Source organism: Chiloscyllium punctatum, chromosome 1 (genome assembly GCF_047496795.1).
Source record: "Chiloscyllium punctatum isolate Juve2018m chromosome 1, sChiPun1.3, whole genome shotgun sequence".
Classification (NCBI taxonomy): Eukaryota; Metazoa; Chordata; class Chondrichthyes; order Orectolobiformes; family Hemiscylliidae; genus Chiloscyllium; species Chiloscyllium punctatum.
In genome coordinates, this window is record NC_092739.1 from 93222273 (window position 1) to 93247486 (window position 25214).

The 25214-nt window shown below is 40.5% G+C and overlaps 1 protein-coding gene across 1 annotated transcript in view; it reads left to right on the top strand.

Annotated features, from left to right (window-relative positions):
* The window catches only part of ercc8 (excision repair cross-complementation group 8), a 62424-nt gene that overhangs the window by 4379 nt on the left and 32831 nt on the right, over positions 1–25214 (top strand). The window contains exons 2-9 of the mRNA XM_072571089.1: positions 3914–4009; positions 9475–9576; positions 9679–9802; positions 12538–12619; positions 17958–18026; positions 20506–20572; positions 21982–22085; positions 23461–23585. Coding sequence (XP_072427190.1) covers positions 3914–4009; positions 9475–9576; positions 9679–9802; positions 12538–12619; positions 17958–18026; positions 20506–20572; positions 21982–22085; positions 23461–23585 — 769 coding nt within the window. The remainder of the gene's footprint in view (positions 1–3913; positions 4010–9474; positions 9577–9678; positions 9803–12537; positions 12620–17957; positions 18027–20505; positions 20573–21981; positions 22086–23460; positions 23586–25214) is intronic.

A 25214-nucleotide genomic window follows, 5' to 3' on the forward strand; every position in this document is an offset into this window, starting at 1 on the left:
TGAGCCTCAGTATGACAGATGTTTTTTGGAGTTTGTGCAATCGTGGAAGTATTGCCACTCTTCATGCTTGGCAATCAAGTTTCCACTGAGTATGTTTTAGCGAGTTTTGAGAAGATTCGTAGCTCCGGACAAAGCCTCATCCAGAGGTTCATTGAAGATGTTACCTAGCGTGATGATGAAACATCTAAAAGTGAACCTTCCAGCTCAGCGAGCAAACCTATACCCAGAGTACATGTTATTTTATGGCCTTGCTATTTTGGTGTTTCTTTCATTTTATGTTGATAAAATGTGGAGTACTGATGCATGAACTGAGGGATAAAATAATAGTAATCAGCAGGGATCACCTTGTCCATATTTGACACGATGAACCAAGAATTTATGGATTTTGTGGTCAACGTTGGAGACGCCCAGGGTGCCCCTGCCCCTGCACTTCCACTGTATACTGCTATGTTACTGTGTTTGCTGGATCTGTCCAGCCCAGAGGGACAGAATATACTGAGGGATGGATATTTCTGGGCCATTAATTGTATGTTCGGATTGCATGAGTATAAATCTGACAGGTGTTTGTTTGACAAGTCTGGGGCAGCTCTTCATTTTTGGCACCAGCCCACGGTTGTTAATGAGATTGTTGGAAGGTTGACTGGACAGATTTTGTAGTGTCGTTTCTGGTTCCCTTTTCCTTTGTAACTCTTCTGTAGCAGTTTGCTAGAACTTTTCAAGAGTTGGTTAAAATTCAGTTAAGTTTTTTGGATTGGGAGTTATGTGCAGAACAGGCCAAGTAAAGACCCAAAGGACATTCATGAACCAGGTGGGCTTTTAAGACCATTAGTAGGTTAATGATAGCTTTTTCTTTTGAGACTAGTTTTTATTTCCAGATTTTGTCATGAATTGAACTTAAATTCCATGTTGCAGTTTGGACCCCTGTCTTACTAGTCAGTAACATTGCTAGTTGTATGCTATCTGCTAAAGAGATTGATTCTGTATTAAAATTAGCCACATTGATTTATAAATCAATGAACAAATATTAAGAGAGTCAGTTGTATTTTCTTTCATTTGTTTGTGAGATGGAAATGTCATTGGCTGGACCAACATTTATCACCCATCCCGAGCTGCCCCTTGACTGGAGTGGCTTGCGAGAGCAATTTTAGGAAATAATTAAGAGTCAACCACATTTAGATATTCATATAGGCTGTACCAGCTAAGGATGGCAGATTTCCTTCCTTAGAGAACTCTAGTACTAAATGGGTTTTTTAGGACAATTGATATCAATAATAGTCACCATAATTCCAAATTTTTATTCAGTTCAAATTTTGCCATCTGGCATGGCAGGTTTCAAACTTATATCCTAGAGAATTAGCCTAGTAATTTGGATTACTAGTCCAAATATTACCACTGCATCACTGGGGTCTCCTATTGTCCTTTGTAGGTTTCAATCTTACTACCCTTTGTACAATCGTTGTTCAACTGATAAGGCAATGAAGTGGAAATTGACATTTCTAACTGACAAATAAACTGCATGTTGATTTTAAGGGAATCCTGAACTAGGACTTGAGTCCTTTTGTGCTTCAGATTTCAGGCTTCCCCCATTTGGAAAACAGTCTACACCTATACTTCCTATCAAAGTGCATAACATCACACTTTACTACATTGTATTCCTGCTGCCACTTTGCCCACTCTTCCAGCCTGTACATGTCCTTCTGCAGTCTTCCCTGTCTCCTCAACATTACCTGACCTATCACTTGTATCTTTATGTCAATTTTAAACATAGTAACAATGTCCTCAGTTCCTTCATTCGAATCATGATTGTGTGACATGAATAGTTGTGGTCCCAACACTGACCCTTGTGGAAATCCATTGGCTGTGATCCTGAAAAGACCTCTTTTATCCCTATTCTGTGACTTCTGCCAGTCAAATCTTCTATCCATGCCTACACCTTGCCTTTAACACCATTAGCTTTTATTCAGCAGCTTCTTTGTGGTATCTTGTTATCTCCTCAAAAACGTCCAACAGGTTTTCAGACATTCCTTTTGAAAAATTGTCTCAACTGTATTTCACCAAGCGCTTCCAAGTACTCCACAATCCCGTCCTTGGTAAGGTTTTACAGTCTATTGCTAATGACCGAGGTCAGGCTAACCAGCCTATAATTCCCATCTTCTGCTTTCCTCCATTCTTAAATAAGTGCGTTATGTTCGCCAGTCCTCTAGGACCCTCCCTGACTCCAGTGATTCATAAAAGAACACAGCTATTTCTTCCACAATCTCCTTCTCTCTCCCTCAAAACCCAAGGGTGCAGTTTTCCTAGTCCAGGTCAGATCGACCTTCAAAACTTTGAACTTCCTGGTTCCTTCTCCTCGGTGATGGCCATTAGTCTCCCCACTGAACGTTTGGTATGTTACTCATGTCTTTATCAGTATACACCTATACAGAGTTTCTATTCAGTTTCTCCATCAGTTCTTTGTTCCCCATCACTCCTCCTTTGCCCTCATTTTCCATTTGTTAACTTTTTATATATCTAAAAAGACTGTGCGATCATCTTTTAAATGACGAGCTGGTTTATTCTCATGTTTCATCTTCAACCCCCATCCCCCCGTATGACTGTGTTTTTAATTATCATTTGCTAGTTTTTAAAGACTTCCCAATCCTCTGGCTTCCCACTAATCTTGACCACATTGCATGCTTTTTCTTGTGCTTTTATATTGTCCCTGTCAGTCATGGTTGCCTTATCTTGCCCTTAATGTTTCTTTTTCCTTGGGATGAATTTCTGCTGTACTTCCCAAATTATCCCCAGGAACTTCTGCTGTTGCTGTTCCAATGTCTTCCCTGATGGACTCGTTTCCAATTAACTCTGGCCAGCTCTTCCCTCTCATCTTTGCAGTTATCATTTACTCGATTGTAATTACATCTGATTTCAGCTTCTACCCCTCAAACTCAATTGTGAATTCTATCAGATTGTGGTCATTGTCCCTTCAGGATTTATTCACCTTAAGCTCCATAATTAAGTCTGCCTCATGACACATCATAAGTCATGTCACATCATCAGAATTATCTGTATCGTCAGGGGCTTGACCACAAGTTGCTCCAAAAAAATCATCTCAATCATTCCACGAGTCCCTTTTCCTGGGATCCACTGCCAGTCTGATTTTGTCAGTCAACCTGCAGGATTCAAGTCCCCAGGATTATTGTAATAGTGTCTTTCTTACATGCCTCTCCTATCACCTGATTTTGTTTACTGTCTACTGCTTCTGGTCCAGTACATAACTCCCATCAGGGACGTTTTTCCCTTGCAGTTCCTCAACTCTACCCACACAATTCTACAACTTGCAACTCTATATCACTTTGAGCTGTCGATTTTAATTCAGTGTCTGACTAACAAGGCAACCCTACCTTTTCCGCCTATATGCCTTTCCTTTCAATAGATTGGATATTTAGTTCCCAACCTTGATTCCTTTGCAACCATGTCTCTGTGATACCCACACTGTCATACCCGTTAAGTTAAATCTGCGTGATAAGCTCATTTATCTTGTTTTACATTTGTATTTTGCATTGAAGTACAAAACCCTCAGTCATGCCTTGACCACCCCCTTCTCATATTTGCTGCCTTATCTCATGTGCCAGAAGTTAGATTCCTGATCCTTTTCAAAGTCTGTTCTATTATTTGTTCTGTAAAATAATTCTGAGATTAACTGCTTGAGATTTACTGCATTTGGAAGTTGTTGTTTCTGGCTTGGATTATCCAGGCCTCATTCATGCACAGATTGGAATGACTATGCAAAAATAGCATAGCAGCAGATCTGAGAGAAGCTTTCTGAGGTCCAAAAATCTTGTTTTCAGGCTTGACTTCTTATTTACAAAAGCTTTTATTTTTGTTTCCTGACGACAATACTTATATTTTTTTCTAAATTTTCATTATCTAGGGTAGTAAATTTAGAATTGAACAAAGACCGGGATGTGCAGAGAATCCATGGAAGTGGAATTAATACTCTTGACATTGATCCTGTTGATGGAAAATAGTAAGTATATCCACCTATCTATATTTGTGTATCTGCAGGCATATTTATAATTGCTCATACCATTTTGTGTAGACAAACAGGAAGCTGGAAGAGCATGGCAAGCCAGGCGGCATCAGGAGCTGATGTTTCAGGTATAAGCCTTCTGCCTGAAGAAGAAATAGCCCTAAAATGTTGACTTCTCCAACTCCTGATTTTGCTTGGTTTGCTGTACTGTCCTCTCCTCTTACTTGTCTACTTTGGATGGCAGCATCTGCATTTTTTGTCACAACACAATTTTGTGGACTACAATGACTTAAGTGACTTCAATGTCTCTTGCCGCTCCTTCCAGATTCAAATGCAACTTGCATTTTTATAACTGCTTTAATGTACAAGGGAGTCTGAAGGTGCTCAACAGGAGCAGAATCCATTAAAATAAAATTGAGCCACTGAGTGAGATAAAGGATAGCCAACAATCCTTACAACACAGAAGGAAGCCATTCAGCCCTTTTCAGTGTTGGTACTTTGCAAGTGCTCAGCTAGAGCCATTCCTACTCCACCAGCCCATTGGTTAAATGATCAGAAACTAATGAGGCTGAAGACCAATAGTTGTGTGGATCGAAAGGATTTTAAAGAAGTATCTACAGAGACAGATTACTTCCAGTGCATCCATTATAAAGAATTTTTAGATTCTGCAAAAGTCCCAGATCAGTTTTCCCATAGAGCACTCATATTAAAAAAAGAGGAGCCAGTTAGCTGAGCATCATTGGAAAGATGTTAGAATCTATTATAATCTATTGTAGCAAATCATTGAGAAATCCATAGCATGATCAAGCAGAGTAAGAATGGCTTCATGGAGAGGAAATCATGACCAACAAATTTATTAGAATTCTTTAGTGGTTACAGGGGGGTAGATACAGGGGGGTAGATAAAGGGGAACCAGTAAATGTAATAAATTTGGATTTCCAAAAGATGCTTGATAAGTTACCTAATTAACAAGCTAATAATGAGATAAGAGCCCATAACGTTGGGGGTAATGAATTCGCATGAATGTAGGTTTGTCTAACAGAAGAAAGTTAGGATAAAGGGGTGACCTTTTCAGAACGGCGACCTATAACTAGTGGAGTGTAACATTGATTAGTGCTCGGGCCATAATTATTATCAGAAATGGGTGGAAATGCAAATAGAGTAGTAGTTATAACAAGGTCAGCTGACTGGACATCACAGGATGAGTTCTGTGATTAGGGCTGGTAATTGGGGGAGCTAGCTGACATAAAAGTGTGAATGTCAGAGAAATTGGGCCCACGAATGTCTGACTCAATAAGAGGCAGTTCTAATGTCATAGGCTATGCAATTTGTGAATAAAGGGTGAAAGGTGATGGGATACTGGCTTTTGAAGAGTTACTTCAATTGTTGTGGGGAAAATCACCAGTCTCTGAGTCAGAGTCGGGGTTCAGTCAGAGTTTATTGCACAAGGAAATATTGGAGCTCTGGGGAGCGAAAGACACCAACAGCATTGTGGTCAGCTGTGATTCTTCTCTCGGCCCAGAACACTCGTCAAGATACTTTTATACATCTTGTGATACAGTAGGTCAGTGATGAGATTATTGCCTTTGTAACATGGTTTGTTATTGGTAATCTTTGCAGAATCTTTGATAGTTTCAATACAGTCATTGTCATGTTCAGCGTGGTTGTTGTTAGTTTCAGCGCAGACACTCAGTTTCAATGTCTGCGTGGAAGTCCATTGCTCTCGTAATGGGCGCTATTAGCATTTCTATAAAAGGTGTTGGCTAGACCAAGATATTTTGGCAGGCAGTGTATGTTACTCGTGTATTCTCTTCGCCCACCCGCCTTAAACTAATCAACTGGGTTATAAGTGCATTGTGCTGGCAATCTGGTGGCCCCAGGCAGTATCTATATTTGCTCTGCTGTGTCTCTCCATATTGTGGTCCAGTGGCCATCTTATGTGTCAAGTGGCCAACTGATGGCTGAGCAGCCATCTTGTGTGTCTGTGTGCCGAGTGTCACCTTTCCCCATGCCATCTCCCACTTCACAATGCTGAGGAGAGTAAAGCACGATCTTGAAGCAACTCTCTTGTAGCAGTCGTTCTGAAGTTGGGGTATTTCAACATGCTTCTGTTTGGGAAGCTTTACTTGTTTGATCCTGACGTCGAGGACTGGGCCCATGACATTTTGAAAAACAATGAGTAATTCTCCTGACCGCCTGTGGATCTGCAGCATTTCCCATCATTAGGAGCCTAACTTTTCCTGAGCTGCCAGATACTTAAAACCTTTCAAGAATTAATTGACATAGTTAAGGAATATTACGATTCCAAGTCATCTTTAATTCTGTCTTTTTTGTATGGCAAATCGAGAACCACAGAATCCATATCAGGCTTTTTGACTCCATTATGACATCTGACAGAAGCTTGTGAATTTGGTTTAACTCCAAATGAAATGCTTAGAGTTCACCTAGTATGAGACTAATGACATGACTGCAAAAATGCCTTCTGGCTGAAGCTCAACTGGACTTCACCCAGGTAATACAACTGAAAATGCGGCAAGTGGAACACGTGAGTTGCAAGGTATTCCAATGGAAGTGGGCACCCTCTCCAGTCTGTCTCAGCTTGTGCAACGTCACTTAAATGCAGGAAATTGTGTCGGCTCACCCAAGAAATATGAGTAACTCTAGGCTGGCCCACAGCAAAACCCTAAACAAAGCCAAGTCTCGGATTCTTCAGGATCCTGCGCAGTAAGACATTGTAATTGTCAAAATGCAGATTTCAGACAGTAGCAGAGCCTTAGTAGATTTGAATGTAATAAATTAATTCTTAGGCCAGTATACAGGAGTGCCTCATGGAGTTCATCTGGTTTGGAACAGTTACGTTGTTCAGCAGCATCCAAATCAGCCAACCAAAATAAATATCTGGTTAAGTGGTCACCTGATTCAATGGGATGATACTAGCGTGGTGTTATCCGTCATCACAGAACCAGTTTTTGATAAAATAAACTCCAGCCCTGAAAATTGTGTAAGACGTCAATTAAGCTGAGAACCTATACCTGGCAACCTTTGTCGATTTAAGGGTACAACATCTATTCCAGTCTCTCATAAGGCAGCTGATTCGGTTATCGGTGATTATAGTAAAAAGCTCAGGCCCAAGCTTAACGGGGTGAAATTGTTTGTGAGAGATTTACCTGGATGTTTTGATTAGAAAATAGCTACCTGAGTGAAGTCTTAATTGAAAAATTTCCAGGAATGTCTCGGGACTACCCTGATCCAAAGTGAACTTACATGTTGACCAGGAAGCAATCCTCTGAGTCTGCAAGGCACGGTCAGTGCCATTTGTATTATGGGCAAAAGTGGGAGCAGATCTCCGAAGACTGGAAAGTGAAGGAATCATCGAACCAGTCCATTTTGTGGAATGGGCAGCGCCAGTATTTGAAGCCCGATGGGTTAGTCTGCCTTTATGGGGATTTAAACTGACAGTAAGCTATTTTGTACAGTTGGATAAGTACCCAGTTATTATAGAGTATTTGTATGCAAAGCTGGCAGGAGATTTATCTTTAAACAAAGCTTGATAGGAGACATGCTTATTTGTAATTGTAGTTGATGGGGTACTCGGAAGTATGGTACTATTAATACCCATAAGGTCTTGTATCAAAAAAATGAGACTGCCATTTGGTGTTTATCAGTCTGTTAAGTTTTTCAATGGACAATGGAAACTATTTTGAAAGGTCAACCTCAGGTCGCTGTTTACCCAGATACTGTCCTGATAACAGCAAAAAACAAGAAGGAACACTTAAAGAACTTGGATATAGTCCTAGGGCATTTTTCCAAGGCAAGTGTACACCTATGAAGGGAAAAACTTGTGTAACAGGCTCTCCCAGATAACTTGCTTGGGCTACCGAGTCAACAATACCAGGTTACACCTGTTGGAAGCTAAAGCGAGCACAATCAAAGATGCCCTGGTCCCCCCCGTCTGTCCCGGAGCTTAGGTCATCTCTGAGTGTGGTAAATTATTATGGAAAGTTCATACACTACCTGGTATCCATCCTAGCACTATTACATCAACTCTGAAAGAAGGGCCAACCTTGGAAATGGTCTCATAGAAAGGCCCTAATTTTTGATGAAGTAAAGTAACAACTACCGTCCTCTAATATGTGGTACACTATGGTCCCAAGAAAGATTATGGGAATACCACCATCTGCAGTTCTCCTTGAAGTCACTCACTATCCTGACTTTGAAATATATCACTGAACCTTTATTGTCACTGGGTCAAATCACGGAATTCTCTCCCTTAGTGAATTGTAAATCAACCTACAGCACGTGGATTACACTGATTGAACCAGGCAGCACACTACAATCTCCATGGGCACTAAATGCTGGTCAGTCGTTGATGCTCTTGTCCCAAAAGTGAATTAAAAAATGTTATGGTGGCTTGTAGTGCAACTTGTTGGTATTTCTATGTATGTAGTGGTAATGTAGTTTTAGGTGAATGAAGCAATGAGTTTGAAAAGTAATGCTTAAGTAGACCCAGGTGATTTGCTACAGTGTATGTTATATGTGGTACACACAGCTGTCACTGTGCTTCCATTGTGGAGTGAAGAAGACATAAACACAAAGGGGGAATGGGCAGTTCATTGGCACACGAGGTAGTAATATATAGAAGTGTAAGATGATGCATTTTTACGAGAGGAATGAGGAAATGCAAGATAAAGTGAAAAGTATGATTCTGAAGGGATCATGGGCATGGGAACACAGCACAAATCATGGCTGGAAGCACAGCAGGTTGCAAAAGCAGTTAATAAAGCACATATGATTCTGGGTTTTATGAATAGAGATGGAATATAAAAGTGAAGAGTTAGTGGTGAACTGATGTAAAACACATCTTTGACCTCAACTGGAATATTGTGCCTCTGAACTCCACATTTCAGCAAGGGCGCCACATCCTTGGAGAGGGTACAGTGAAGCTTTGCAGGAATGAATCCAGAAATGACAGATTGCAGTTAGATTAGTAAAAAGAATAGCTTAACGAAGCTGGTGTTGTTCTTAAATGTCGGGCTGGGAAAGGGTAAAAATTGAGGATTCTGTATAATGTAGTTGACAAGAACTTGTTCCCCTTGGTTGAATTGTTAAGAATGTGATGAGCTTAATTTAACCTAACTGGCAAAAGCATTGGTATGGGATGAGAGTATCATGGAGGCATGTCCTGTCATATTTTTTTAAAATAAAAGAGAACTGGATGGTGATCTAAGAAGACCATGATTGCTGGCCAATAGGGAAAGAGAAGGTTGTCGGACCAATTAAGTAGGTCTTGCAGAGGGTGGGAGCAGGCATGATAGGTCAAATGACCTTCCTCTGTGCTGTCACCATTTTATCATCATCATTGAGTAAATCTGCTGAATCTTAGCTTGTGGATTTTAACTTTTCTCCAATGTAGTATATTGCAGTTGATTGTCCTTCTTGAATCTTGTTTCTGCTTCATTTAGCATGCTGTCCGGGGGATCAGATGGCATAATTGCAATATATGATTTGGAGAATGTCACTAAAAAACTACAGTATACGTGCAAGGCAATTTGTACAGTGGGCAGGTAGGAAAAGTACAATTCATTACTTTCTCAATTCAGCACTGTGATTATCTTTTGGAAAGGAAATATTGGATGAATTATGACTTGCATACAATGTGTTCAAAGGTCCCATGACCATGTGCACAAATATAGCGTGGAGACTGTTCAGTGGTATCCTTGTGACACTGGCATGTTTACATCCAGCTCGTTTGATAAAACTTTGAAAATATGGGACACAAACAGGCTTTTGGTAAGTACAAATACTTGTACCATAAAATTATATGACAATTCCCTTCATGCGTAAAGCTGTTTTCATAACTAGATATTTTTGTATTTTATTGTAAATAGTGTTTCAATTTTGATTTTTATTTTTCTCTTTCATTCCTAACCTGTAAATCCACACTGGTCAGGTTCAGTGACTACCAGCAGATCGTTGATCTCTTAACTACATTTTTTGGTCTCATGCAGCAATACAGCTTGACTTTAAAAGTTGACTGCTGATCCTGATCTGGTTCACATTCAATGTTCTGTATGCACCTAATTATGTGCATCTAACAGTGTCACTCAATCATGTTTAGGAGTGCAAGTTTTGGATGATCTGCAGCTTAAATTTTAAACAGTCAATGAGGCACAATGATCTTCAAGATATGATGGAGCTAAATTTTTGTCCTTTATGTTCTTTATGAAGATAAATGTACTTGCAAAGCTCCTCCCAGTCGGTTAATGCATAAATATCCTGGCTGATGTTGGACTGAATTAAACAGAATAAGAACTCAAATTTGTCCTCTAATCTGGTGTATAATCATGAAGGAAATTAACACAACTTGAGTTCAAACTGCACATGTCTTGATTGAAATTTTAACACACACCTGTTGAAACTTCTACATATTGGTATTGTAAGAGAGAAGTGAGGAAAAGTGTAGAATCATGCCAAATACAAAACCAACAAATTATGTTTTCCTGGACAGCACTACTGCTTTGCCAATCAGGTAGGTTGTGTGCTTCAAGATCTCTTCGTAGCTGCTAAGTCAACTACAGTAAACGATAAGTAGTGAGATGAAGTCTGCACCACTTGCAGAGTGGAAGTAGAAGAAAATCACTTGGTAGGTAGTCTAATGAGAAAAGGCTCTTGTCTTAAGTAGCATGATTGAGTTTGTAGCATGATTGAGTGGGCTAATATGATAGATATTGTTAGAGAGTTCAAGAGGAACACCAGCACCAAGATAAATATTTAAGCGATCCACCTCTGCAGCCAGCAACCATTATGGCTGCTCCAAAATGTTTTCCTGAATTGACTGGCTCGACTGGTTAGTGGTTGCGTCTCGAGAATGAAGATTTTTGTCTTTATTGGCATCTTCTCCTGAGGCAGCAAGGCTGAGCTGGGAATTTTCCTAACTCCCAAGACCTATCTTGAAGAAAATCCAGGCCATTGTCTCCAACCCAACATCTCAAAAATCAGGCTTCAACTCCCATGTGGACAACCTTCAATAGAATACCAACTGGCATGGCTGTTGAGGCCACCTGATGGACAGCAGGTATCCCTGAACATTTCCTGTCTGTGACAGTGGAAAGTTTCTGTCCCTGAAATCTTAGTAAAGAAGAAGATAATGCAAGGCAGTTTTAAAGCCATTATTGTAGGATAAAATTGAAAGTTATTTGGAGCAGGAGGAAGCAGTCACTGCTATGCTAATTGAGATGTTTGACGCTTTTGCTGCTCACGAGCTCACATCACCTTTCAGCCCAAAACTGAATAATAACCAAGGCCAATAAAAGACCGTTCCTTTGGAGCTCTTGCTCAATTCTACTTGCGTTTGCTCCTTCACAGATTTCTCTGGTCTCGCTTGAATCTCTCAACCTGTCCCTTTTTTTTTAAGCTTTCTCTTCTCACAATACTCTCCTGTTCTTTATAGATGCCTTTGTTCTCGCTATACTCTTTCTCAGCCTGCCCCTTTGTAGCTTTATCCACTCTGGTTGTAGTCTCTTTCAGCTTGGCTCTTCATAGCTCTCTCTGTGCTCTCTCCCAAATCTACCTGAAGGTTTAATTGGGCATTGGACTGAATTTTGCCATTGACTGAATTTTTTAACAATGTTGTTTTCAGGAAGATTTAGGGAAAGCAGTCCACAATGATTCATGTCAACTTCTCTCTCTCCTTAGAAGCATAGGAACAGGAGTAGACCATTCGACCGCTTGAGCTTATATTCCCACGGTGAGATCATAACTGACCTATACCTGACCTCTGTATACCTGCTAAACCTAACCCTAACCCTATCTCAAGTTTAAAATTAGCAACTGATCTGACATCACCTGCTGTTTGTGAACGGGAATGCCAAAGTTCTACAATCCTTTCTGTGTAAAAGTGCTTCCTAACATCTTTCTTGCCTGGTTTGGCCCTAATTTTCAGACTATGCCCCCAGTTCTAGAAACCTTTATCAGTGGAAATAGTTTATCTTTATCTGCTTTTCATCTAATTAATTATGCACCTGGCTCCTTCTATGCTTGGCTCATGGAATCATGCGGCAGGAGTGATGACCTCTTTACCTTCCCCTGCCTGTGTTGCTAAAATATGTAGAGGTGCAAGCCAAGGAGGATAAGCCTGAATTTGGGCAGGACACTCTTACTGGGCCTGGCTGTTGAGACCAAATGGCTAAGTCTTCCAGGTTAACAGAATAAACTACAGAGCAGACCATTTTTCATCCCTGCTGCTCATGTCTTGACTGTGGTTAGACATAGTGGAACGACAGGGAAGAAAACATTGTTAAAATTTAAGAATAATGCGAAGACTATGATGTGAATAATTGTTTTTCTGAAACTCTGATAATTTTTAAGATCATGAAGTTGATATGTAACATTGTAAGTTTTCTTGAAAATAACCACGATCTTGCATTACATAGAATGAAAATTGGCTATATTTATGCATATTTTTACTGACTGTTAATAATTTATTGTTAGGAATTTAATGCAAGACTAATTTACTTATTTTACAGCCTGCTGAAGTGTTCAGCTTTGAAGGAACAGTTTACTGTCATCATATGTCACCAATTGCAACCAAACACTGCCTGATAGCTGGTTAGTATAACAAGGTGGTGGATGCTGCACATGATCCATGTATGATATCGAACCTTCTGTTAACATATTTCCAGTAATAACCTGTGACTGGGGAGGCACCATAGATCCACAAACTAGGTTGAAAGCATTTACTTGAAATAAGTAAAAAAGCTAGTCAGGAAACAATTGTTGAAGATTTTTAATTTTGGAGGAATTGAATGTGATAATGTGTTTACTGATGAAACAGCACAAAGAATTTCTACAGTTGATGGAAAGCGGCCTACTCACCATAAAACAGTCAAGGGTAATGACCTTTTGGGTTGACTGAGTGAGGAATAGGCACACTCATACCTCTAACGTAGACATGTGCTCAACTTTAATTATAGTGATGGTAATGCAACCACTTGATGTTAAAGGATTTGTCTTCTATTCACTTGTGGGATATAGGTGTCACTGACCAACATTTATTGTCCTTCGCAAACTGCCTTTCAGAAGGAATTGATGAGCTGACCTCTTGAACATGCTGTAGGTTGACCCATAATGTCCTTCGGGATGGAATTTGACCCAGCAATAGTGAAAGGATAGTGATTATATTTCCAAGTCGGGATGCTGAGTGGCTTGGAAGGGAACTTGCAAGTGGTGGTGTTTGCATGTATCTGCTTCTTTTGTCCTTCCAGTGAGTCGTGGTCATTGGTTTGGAAGGAGCTGTCTAAGGATCTTTGATTTCTGCTGTGTATCTTTTAATTAGTACAGATTGCTGCTGCTGAGTATCGGTGGTGGAGGGAGTGGATGCTTGCGGATGTGGTGCCAATCAAATGGGCTGCTTTGTCCTGGAGGATGTCAAGCTTCTCGAGTGTTATTGAAGCTGCACCATCCAGGCAAGTGAGGAGTATTCCATCACAGTTTTGACTTGTGTCTTATACGTAGTGTACAGGCTTTGGGGTCTAGATATGACTTAATCGCTGCAGTATTCCTCACCTCTGACCAGTTATTGTAGCCACTGTTTATGTGGTGAGTCCAGTTCAAATTCTGATCAGTGTTAGCTCCTAGGACCTTGATAGTGGGGGAATTCAGTGATGGTGACACCATTTAAATGTCAATGGGTGGTGTGGATATGGCTGCTGCCTGGCATTTGTGTGGTACGAATGTTACTTGCCACTTGTCAGCCAAAGCCTGGATATTATCCAGATCTTGTTGCATTTAAACATAGATTGCTTCACTATCTGAAGAGTTGTGACTGGTGTTGAACATTGTGTAATCATTGATGAGCATCCCACTTGTGACCTTATGGTGGAGTGGAGGTCATTGATGAAGCAGCTGAAGATGGTTGGCCCTAGGACACTATTCTGAAGAGCTCTGCAGGATGTCCTGGAGCTAAGATGACTGACTTCCAACAGCCACAACTGTCTTCTGATGTGGAAGGTATAACTCTAACCAGTGGGGAGATTGCCACTTGATTTCCATTGATTGCAGTTTTGCTCAGGCTCTTTATGCTATACTTGGTTGAATACAAGCTTTTTGTGAAGGGTTGTCACACTCACCTCACTTCTGGAATTCAGCTTTTTTGCCCATGTTTGAAGAAAGGCTGGAATGAGGTCAGGAGCTGAGTGGCACTGGCAGAATCCCCAACTGGGTGTCACTGAGCAGGTGCTGCTGATAGCACTGTTAATGACTCCTTTCATCACTGTACTGAGACTGACAGTAGACTGATAAGGCAGTAATTGGCCATGTTGGATTTGTCCTGCTTTTTGTGTGCAGGGTAGAGCTGGTCAATTTTCCATGTAGACAGTAGATGCCAATATTGTAAGTATACTAGAAGCGCTTGGCGAGGGGAGCAGCAAATTCTAGATACAAGTCTTCAGTACTATTATCAGAATGTTGTCAGGGCCCATAGCCTTGGCAGATTCCACTGCCTCCAAATATTGCTTGATATCATGTGCAATGGTCACAAGTTTGATTGTTGTAATGTCCTTTTATGAAGGAAAATGCCGATTTTGGTCTTAGCTGGTCTGGCTCACCTGTAACTTCAGCCCCACAGCAGTATGGTAGGCTATTGCAAAGAGTCAATCAAGCCACTCAGTTGTATCAACTGCTAGAAAAGGAATGAAACTGGGTGTACCAATTGGCATCAAAGGTACTGGAAACAATAATAACAAACACAGCCCTGTCGACCCTGCCAAGTCCTCCTTTTAACAGCTATTGCTAAAATTGTGAGAGCTGTCTCTCATGCTGCTGAAGCAACAACTTGGTGCAAGCATTCTCACCGAATCCTTCCTTACACACAACGTCCAAGACACCATCCTTGGATATATTTATTGGTAGGGCAGACTCCGCAGAAGTGAAGAGACACATAACGAATTCGGGAGGGATCATCTCTAGAAGTCTCCTGGTATGACGACAAACATGGACAAGGAAATTCCTATGTCAGTTAGCGCGCACCGGCCTTGCTTTGGCTGATAAATATATTTTCCTCCACTTATAACTGCATTCTCAGGAAGTAGACAATAGACAATAGATGCAGGAGTAGGCCATTCAGCCCTTCGAGCCTGCACCGCCATTCAATATGATCATGGCTGGTCATCCTTAATCAGTATCCTGTTCCTGCCTTATCTCCATAACACTTGATTCCACTATCCTTGAGAGCTCTATCCAACTCTTTCTTAAATGAATCCAGAGACTGGGCCTCCACTGCCCTCTGGGGCAGAGCATTCCACACAGCCACATCTCTCTGGGTGAAGAAGTTTCTCCTCATCTCTGTCCTAAATGGTCTACCCCGTATTTTTAAGCTGTGTCCTCTGGTTCGGCACTCACCCATCAGCGGAAACATGTTTCCTGCCTCCAGAGTGTCCAATCCTTTAATAATCTTATATGTCTCAATCAGATCCCCTCTCAGTCTTCTAAATTCAAGGGTATACAAGCCCAGTCGCTTCAGTCTTTTAGTGTAAGGTAATCCTGCCATTCCAGGAATTGACCTCGTGAACCTACGCTGCACTCCCTCAACAGCCAGAATGTCTTTCCTCAAATTTGGAGACCAGAACTGTACACAGTACTCCAGGTGTGGTCTCACCAGGGCCCTGTACAGCTGCAGAAGCACCTCTTTGCTTCTATACTCCATCCCTCTTGTTATGAAGGCCAGCATGCTATTAGCCTTCTTCACGACCTGCTGTACCTGCATGCTTGCCTTCATTGACTGGTGGACAAGAACACCCAGATCTCTCTGAACAGCCCCTTTACCTAATTTGATACCATTGAGGTAGTAATCTGCCTTCCTGTTCTTGCCACCAAAGTGGATAACCAGACATTTATCCACATTAAACTGCATCTGCCATGCATTTGCCCACTCACCCAACTTGTCCAGGTCACCCTGTAATCTCCGAACATCCTCGTCACATTTCACCCTACCACCTAGCTTTGTGTCATCAGCAAATTTGCTAATGTTATTGCTGATACCATCTTCTATATCATTTACATATATTGTAAAAAGCTGCGGTCCCAGCACGGATCCCTGCGGTACCCCACTGGTCACTGCCTGCCATTCCAAAATGGAGCCGTTAATCACTACCCTTGTTTCCTATTCGCCAACCAATTCTCTATCCAATCTAGTACTTTGCCCCCAATACCGTGCGCCCTAATTTTACTCACTAACCTCTTGTGTGGGACTTTATCAAAAGCTTTCTGAAAGTCCAGGTACACTACATCCACTGGATCTCCCTCGTCCATCTTCCGAGTTACATCGTCAAAAAATTCAAGAAGATTAGTCAAGCATGATTTCCCCTTCATAAATCCATGCTGACTCTGTCCTATCCTGTTACTATTATCCAGATGTGCCGTAATTTCATCCTTTATAATAGACTCCAGCATCTTTCCCACCACGGAGGTCAGACTAACTGGTCTATAATTTCCTGCTTTCTCCCGCCCACCCTTCTTAAAAAGTACTGAGGATGGCAAGCGAACAGAATGTCTCTGACTGGTCAACTGAAATGTCCACCACCAAGAGTGACTTGACAGTACTACTGGCCAAACTGGTAGAATCCTAAAGGATATTTCTGAGAGACTGGAACTGTGACAGGGATAAGGAAACCAATGAGGGAAAGCATACTTGGCCTCATCTACACTAATCTGCCTACTGCAAATGTAGATGAAAACTTGAAATGCCACACATAGAGGCTCTGGACCAAGTGCTGGAAAATGGGATTAGAATGGATGGTCTTTTATGACTGTTAGAGACAGAGTGGGTCAAAGGGTCTCTTTCTGTGCATCAAAAACTCAATGACTTCATCCTTCACTGATTTACATGCGCAGCAGTATATATAATTTCCAAGATGGACTACATGAGGCACCTTGAAAGTATTCACAACTGTTTCTGTCCAGAAGGACAAGCACAGCAGGACTTTGGCAACATCACCACTTGCAAGTTCCATTCCAAGCCACACTCCATCCTGACTTGGAAATATCTTGCTGTTATTTGTGTTGTTGGCTCATACTCCTTAGGATTCCCTGTCCAACTGCTTTTTGGGCCTCCTTATGCCAAATGGCCTCTGTCAGTTCAAATTGCAGCTCCACCACTACCTTCTCAACAGCAACGAGGGATGGGCAATAAATGCTGTGTCAGCCAGCAATCGAATGAAAAAAAAGCATAACTCTCTCAATTTAAATGTTCTGATGCTATATTCCCACATCTGTTGAAAGTGGTCTCTAGGAAAGTGGCTAGTAAATGGGCTTCTTGTATGAAAAATTCCCATTAAGATCAGGGAGATTAGGCTTTGACCTGGTAATCTCAGTTGATATGGTAATCACGAGTAAGCATGGATTGTAGCATTTAATTGATGCCAGGCTATTAAGAGAAAGATGCCAAGTTGTATTGTATGTATAATAGAGTACCCAAAAGGGAAGAAAAATGAAAGGGCATCTATGGTTGAATGAATTACTATTGATTGTCCAGCTGATGGGTGGAAGGGGACCTATTTGGTCAAAGGGCTGCTGCATACATTTTCAAACCATGAAAAGGTATGGATCATTCATACCCATATTTCAAGTGGAAAGGTGTCTTTATGCATTCTATTAGACAGTCACGATAAAAACTGAAAACCATATCTGTTTGAATAAACAAAACATTATGTTAAGGAAGAAAGTACATTAAAACTAATGTGTCTAAATAGCAGACCTTTTGATTTGAGTAACAATAATGGACATGTATCCATTCTTTTTAAAAAAAAACAGCTTGGTGTTATGTTCTGAGGAAGGCTCACTCAATCTAGAACATTAACTCCGATTTCTCTCCACGGATGCTGCTAGACTTCCTGAGCTTTTCCAGCAATCTCTATTTTTGTTTTTGAGCTTAATATTATCTTCATTTCAGTTGGTACCAAGAATCCTAAAGTACAGCTTTGTGATCTTAAATCTGGATCTTGCACCCACATTCTGCAAGGTAAGGGCACATAGAAAACTACAACAGTACTAAAACATGGCCACTTCACAAAGAAGTTAATTGAAGCTACAATTTATTGGCGAAGTTTGGTTTAGGTAATGTGGAAGATGTGCCAATAACTATACAAGTACATGGCAATAACAATTTAAAAGCAATTGAATTTAGGGCAGATTTGTTTTATCAGCTGCATCTGTTGCATAAGTAGTAGTACTGAAAATTAAAACTGTATCCTTTATAGTATCTGGTTTTTGTAAAGTAGCCGATTTAAAATGCTCACAGTCGCAGCCTGTGAAGTAAATGCACTACAAGCTTTCAGTGCATTGCAAATCAAAATCTAATGGGGTATGGTATAAAATGAGCAATATGCTGAAAGATAGGGGCAGAATCTTGTCTGGAAATGAGGACCATGGTGAGATTTGTCGCAAATCTTGATGACGAATGTGGCCTAATTTGACATTGGGAACATCTTGCACCATGTTTTATGCTTTTGGGAAGTGGCATGGCAAGCTTCTTTCTTGGCAGCAGTGAGTTACCAGTGAAGGAATATTATTGCTTGTTTAAATGCTTCATGAACAAGTTGACTAATGTTCAGCTTCTTAGTTTTCCAAAAGCATTAGACAAGCTAAAAGTCAAGAAATCTCAACGCGGAAATCTGATTGTGTCCCGAGCAAATTCAGCTTACTGCTTGCTCTAAAGGACCTCCATTTTGGACACTGGGCAACAACTTCGCAGGACATGCTCCATAAGCACCAGTCATTTACATTCTTTGTCCATTGGCATTGTCATCTGATATGTGCCACCCTTATGGCACATCTCCAATCCACATATAGGACACTTCAGTACTTCAAAGTTTCATCTTGGGCTGCACTGGCAACTGTTACTGTAATGTTGTAGTAAAGATAATGTGCGTTCAGGGGCATACACCAAGCTCATGGACTGGACCAAGTTGCATGTCCATCCTGTGATCCTAGTGTATACTCACTCTACCAGGAAGCCGACAGCATCCCTGTCTTGCATTGCTTTGAGTTACCTTTCCTTAGTGCGTTTTGTCCCCTCAGCCAGGGCTGTCAGGTTCAAACTACTTCTATCTTGTCTTGCCATTTAGTGCATGCACAAGGCAGGAAGCTTGTCAACAGGCCATAATCAAGTCAAGGGAAATAGTTTTCATCTGGGGTCTTGGCACAATGTTCGGGGAAGCCTCTGATACCAGTCCAGAGTTTGGGTCAAGTCAGTCAGCCACTTGGGACAGGCAGAGTCAGGATATTTCCTGATGAAGGGCTTATGCCTAAAATGTCGATTCTCCTTGGATGCTGCCTGACCTGCTGTGTTTTTCCAGCACCGCACACTCGACTCTGACCTCCAGCATCTGCTGTCTTCACTTTTTCTCCTCTTCAGAGTCAGGCTATTCTCCAGTAAGGGGTGAGGAAAAGAATGTTGGGCAACCCACCACCCATTTTGATCCTTGTTGGTGGCTGTTCCTGTCTTTGAGAGACAGGAAGAAATTAGGGGAGGTTAAAGTGCGTGGTGTAGCTATTACATTTTGCTGTAGTTGGGATGGTGTCCCAAAAAAGTGAGGAGGCAGGAAAAAGAGCAATTAAAGCTGGTGATGTTGCAGTTTGAAGTAAGTGAGGGAAGATGTGGCAGGTACTTAAAAAAAAAAACGTTGAGCATAAGCCTTGGTACTGTGGTAGAGATCGTGTCATGTGTTGGAGAGAAAATTGTGGTGACACTTGTGCGAGTGGAGTGGAGAAGGAAATTGACCCTCCCTTTATACAGTCGTGTGCATTCTTCCAGGTGGCTGAAACTGCATTGATCTAATTAACCATCTCAATCAAGGATGGCATGGTCTGTTGTCATAGCCCTCATTGCGTGTCCCACCTCCCCCCCCCCCCCCCCCCCCCCCCCCACTACCATCGCCACCACCACCCCAAACCATCTTTAATATCTTGGGCAAATGTCAGGAAACATGAAGGACACCTGAAGAGTCTGTTATGTGCAGTGTGCGTTAAAAGATGTGTTTGCAGGGGATGCCAGTTAATTCCAGGATAGTCTGCAGTAGCACATTGTTCTAGCATGGTAAAATAGGGCTAACCGGACAGAGGATATCGGAGAGCAGTCAACATGGTTCGAGGCAAGGTTGTTAAAATACAGTCAGAAAACTTGCTAGCCCTTGTGGCAAATAACCGTCAAGTTGACACAATTTGTACTTCGCTAAAAAACATAAGATTCAGCTCGTGTTTCTGTTCATACATAGTTAAGGCATTAGAGTGTTTTTCAAATAAAATGATATTTTATGAGAATTTGCAAGTGGCTGATTGTAAATTTTGCCAAATTTACGAAGAAAATCACTAGATCCTAATTAGAAGGCTAGAAGAAATGTCTTATTTGTTTAGTAGAGGTCAACTTTTAAAGATTAATGCTTATCAATAGATCATCTATGTATACTTGCTCAAAATGTTTTTTGTCCACCCTCTTTTAGGCCACAGAGGTGAAATATTATCTGTGAAATGGTCACCACGCTATGAGCACATCCTTGTAACAGCGAGGTAGTCTGTTTATTATTTTACTGTCTGTTTTTGATCCAGCATACAAGTGGATCACTGCTATTTGTTGGAAGTCCCCAAAGTTATCACAATTAAGTTCTCAACTGCCATCAATTTATATTCTTTTTACCAAGTTCCTTTGGGAAGTTTCTTTACTGCCTTTCATCCAAAAGATGTTAGGGGTAATTTTGAATGGGCAGTAATTCACATGGGTGATAGTGAATCAGCATCTCACTTTACATTTTTAGTTTCATTGAAGACAAAGGAAACAAAAGTTGGAAGAGATGTGAAATGGGCTTCCAAATCAATATCACTTTATTTCATACTATTGCGAAGTCAAAATTGGTCCTGATATAATTTGAAGTGTTCTGCAATGGATGATTTACTGAAAACAAATTCCCACAAACTGAAATGAGTGCAATAATCCTCTCGGAAACTAATTAATGGTCGTTGCATGTTTTGAAAATTATGGATAAAAGTTTTAGATTGAACATTTGTGATTGGCTGAAAAAGTGGAGCTGAAGGAGAAGAGCAGCCATGATTTTGTTGAATGAGGGAAAGGCTCAAAGTGAAGTATTCCCTCCTGCTTTGCCAAATTTATGTTCTTTTGACACCTCTACTGCTGCACTGGTTGTGGCTGTTGGTTGTAAATCCCCCTTTATCCTAAGCATGGGAAGGCACTTCTGTTGCAAAAACATTAAACTCCTCCTGCCTGATCTCTGATATAAGGCAATTATTATAAAACTGCCACTTGGGGATAAACACAAGCCTTTAAAAAACTTGTGAAGAACTCCTCTTGAGGCACCTGCTGAAACAAGAATATTGTCTTATTTACTTTGCAGTGCTGCCTCAGCAATATGAGGTTGGTGCACAATTAAATTCATAAGCCAACTGTTGCCAATACTTCAGAGGCTAAATGTACCAAGTAACATTACCCTTGGTCCGATATAAATTAATCTGCATTTATTTGCATGAGAATCTACAAGCTATATTTCGATCATTCTCCTTTATTTGTGCTAGTTGGTTCAAAGAAACAGAAGGTAATTCTCACCTCCACTTGGTGATGTTAAATAGGTGAAGTGGGTCTCCTGTCTCTTTATAGCCAGAATTTTGATCTCCCCTGCCAACTTAGACTGTGAAGATGAAAATTTCCCTAATACTCTTTCCATCCTGTACTTCCCACATCACAATGTCATCACTAAATTAAATACTTCTGCTTCACGTACCTGTTCAATATCATTCCTTAATATCCTAAGCACATAGGATCCCAGAATGGATTACTTTTTCTCCTCCAGGAGGAGCAAAAACAATGCAGTTGAGCTAATTCTACTTCACTAAAGGGTTTTTAAGAATATTAAATAGATTGTTCCACTCTGTTTCTAATCACTTCTTTTCATCACTTTTCTGCTTAGTGCTGATAGCAAAGTTAGGATCTGGGATGTGCGAAAAGCTTCTGGGAGTTTACTTTTGCTCGATCAACATAATGGTGAAATTGCTAAATCATCTTCAGAGGCAGGTAATGAGTCTGTAAAATCTTTGTTTGTAACATGCCCCATTAATTTAAGGTCTGTAAGCCCTTTCTTGATTATAATCTTCCCACATTCAAAGCCATGTCTGGTCTACAGATGAGACAAGACATTTTGTCTAAAGTGTGATGGGACTTCTGTCTGCTCACTTTGTATTTTTTTTCATTATTTTATGTTAAACTTAGTCTTGTGCATCTATTTATCTGTTATCCATATCCACTCAAGGTATGAAGTCATGCAACACTAGGTTATAATCCAACCGTTTCATTCTAAACCATAAGCTTTTGGAGCACTACCCCTTTATCAGGTGAAGTGAAGAAAAGCATACAGGCACAGGATTTATAGGCAGAGAGATCAATGGGCAGAGATGTCAAAAGGTCATATAAATGGTGAGAGTGGAGTATAGAATCATAAGTATCTGCAGGCGATCAAAAATGGCAGATAATGTGAGTAAAGTGTCAACACCTGAATTGGATGTGAAGGGATGGCCTATAATCCAATTGACTGAGGTAGAGATAATTACAAAAATTGAAAATAAGGTAGTGCGATAGACAAACCAAATGGTGAGAATAACATGATGGGTATAAGAGTCACGTGCTGAGGGTCTAATGCAAGTAACAAGTAATCTGAAACTATACAAAGTAATCAAGGTAGAGAGATCATAACATTTTATCAAGATGATGGTGTTAGAACAGAACAGTAGTGAATACACAAATGCCCAACAATATGGTGGGGTTACATGTAGTGTGACATGAGCCCAAGATCACAGTTGAGGCAGTCTTCATGGGTACGAACTTGGCTGTCAGTTTCTGCTCGGCGATTCTCTGTTGTCTATCTTGAAGGCCATCTTGCATTATAACTAAGTGTCGTGTGACTTCTGACCTTGTTTACCCCAGTTCAGCATTGGCACCTCCACATAATTCAAGGTGTCATAGTAGAGTTCAGTCATGTCCTGTCATATTTCTACACACAGACATTTCAGCAGAGGTGTCTCGATAATTCTTGAAAGGACTGCTCAAATTATTTGTTCTTTTGGAACATGGAAGCTGAATTCAATTGCAGCAATCTCACTACTCTGGTTGGGATCTGCTAAGTTAGCAAGGATCAAAGTGTGTTACTTTTTTAGACAAGTGAGAAAAAGTTACTGTGAAAGCTACAGATCTAATTCCAGAAAGCTGAAAGATTCAGTAAGTATATTGTGAATCCATCAGCATCTATGGAGAGGGAAAATAGATTGTTGATACTAAACAAAGCTCACCTTTGAGAATTAGCACTGAATATAAGGAATGCCATATTTGTATTATCAGTCATTGATGAAATATTAATTAGCATTAACTTTTCTCTATTTTGTTTCTTCCTTGGCAGCAAATACTGCTCATAATGGACGTGTTAATGGTCTGTGCTTTACTAGTGATGGGCTTCACCTTTTAACTATTGGCACAGATGATCGCATGAGACTCTGGAATAGTTCCACAGGACACAATACTCTGGTACTTATCTGCTTTCCACACGTCATGAACTTAAGAGGGGCTAAACATGAACCTATTTATGTATTTTGGAGGACTGCTTCAATATTATAAAGAATAAATGTTTACAGATTACCAGTATAAAATGTTAATTATAAATTATGGAAAATTCAAAACTTCAGTCAGCATGAGTGAGAGAAAAGACAGGTTATAATGTTTCAATGATTGCCTTTCGGTGACTGGGTTTCTCTTTGCGTGTAATTATGGGAATGGCAAAAAACCTTCTCCATTCAGCCTCAGCCGAATGCGCACACATTAACCCTGAGTTTTTAATGAGCCAGGCATTTAAGGCCTTGAGCTGAGCATTTGTGATCCAGAAAGGAACCATTCCTTGATGTATCTATTGTAAATGATGTAATATGGCTTGTATTCTTAAATTGCAAGTAGCCAATTTCATCAGCAGTGATCAGAATTCTCATGCCTACAGCTTGATGTCTTTTTGATATGACTTTTGCATACCTTTTTACATACGACATTTTCTGTCTTTTTTGCCCTCTCGCTCTTGCTCTGTTAATCTCTGGCATGGATATGCACAAAACCTTTTTCCCCCTGTCTCCCTCCTAACCTCTACTTGACCTCATCTTTCCATTTGCCAAAAGAAATTCAGACTTCTTTAATGTACTTGAATATGTTTCTTTTCTTCAAGGCTGGATGTAGCAATGAAATTTTTATTGTTTGGATTAACTTATCACATTTGTTGTTTAATAATAGCTTATTAAAAACAATGTGTATGTGTGTAGACATGTTCAGTTTTCCAACTTATATAATCACCAGCTGTTTTGTGCCTAATTATGACTTTTGGGATCTATATTGAATTAAGAGTGAATTAACTGGTCTTGAACTTGAAACAGGTGGAGCAACATTTTTGAGAGTTAGTAACATGACCTTAGTTTACTTTTTTCTGTTTTGCTCTTTACTTCTCACTTCTTTTGAGGTGAGCATGGACTTGTACTCAACAGAAAAGTAATCCAACTCTGTCTCACAAAAATTAAAATTCACATTTAAATCAAGGAAAGAGGTTTTTAATGTTGTCAAAAAGTACTTAGGAATAAAGAGCCAAGAAAATCCAATTTAAGATGCATCTTCACCAAGGGGAGGTCATGCCTGACAAATCTGTTAGAATTCTTTTAAAGAAGTAATTTATAGACGGAATAGATCGGGTGAGTATAAAGGAAGTAGAAGTATACTTAATAGGGAAACAGGAGGGCAAAAAGGGAACATGAGATAGCTTTGGCAAATAGAGTTAAGGAAAAGCCCAAAGGGTTTTTACAAATACATTTAAGGACAAAAGGGTAACGAGGGAGAGAATAGGGCCCCTCAAAGACCAGCAAGGCGGCCGTCGTGTGGAGCCGCAGAAAATGGGGGAGATACTAAGTGAATGTTTTGCATCAGTATTTACTGTGGAAAAGGATATGGAAGATATAGACTGTAGGGAAATAGATGGTGACATCTTGCAAAATGTCCATATTACAGAGGAGGAAGTGCTGGATATCTTGAAACGGGTAAAGGTGGATAAATCCCCAGGACCTGATCAGGTGTACCTGAGAACTCTGCTGGAAGCTAGAGAAGTGATTGCTGGGCCTCTTGCTGAGA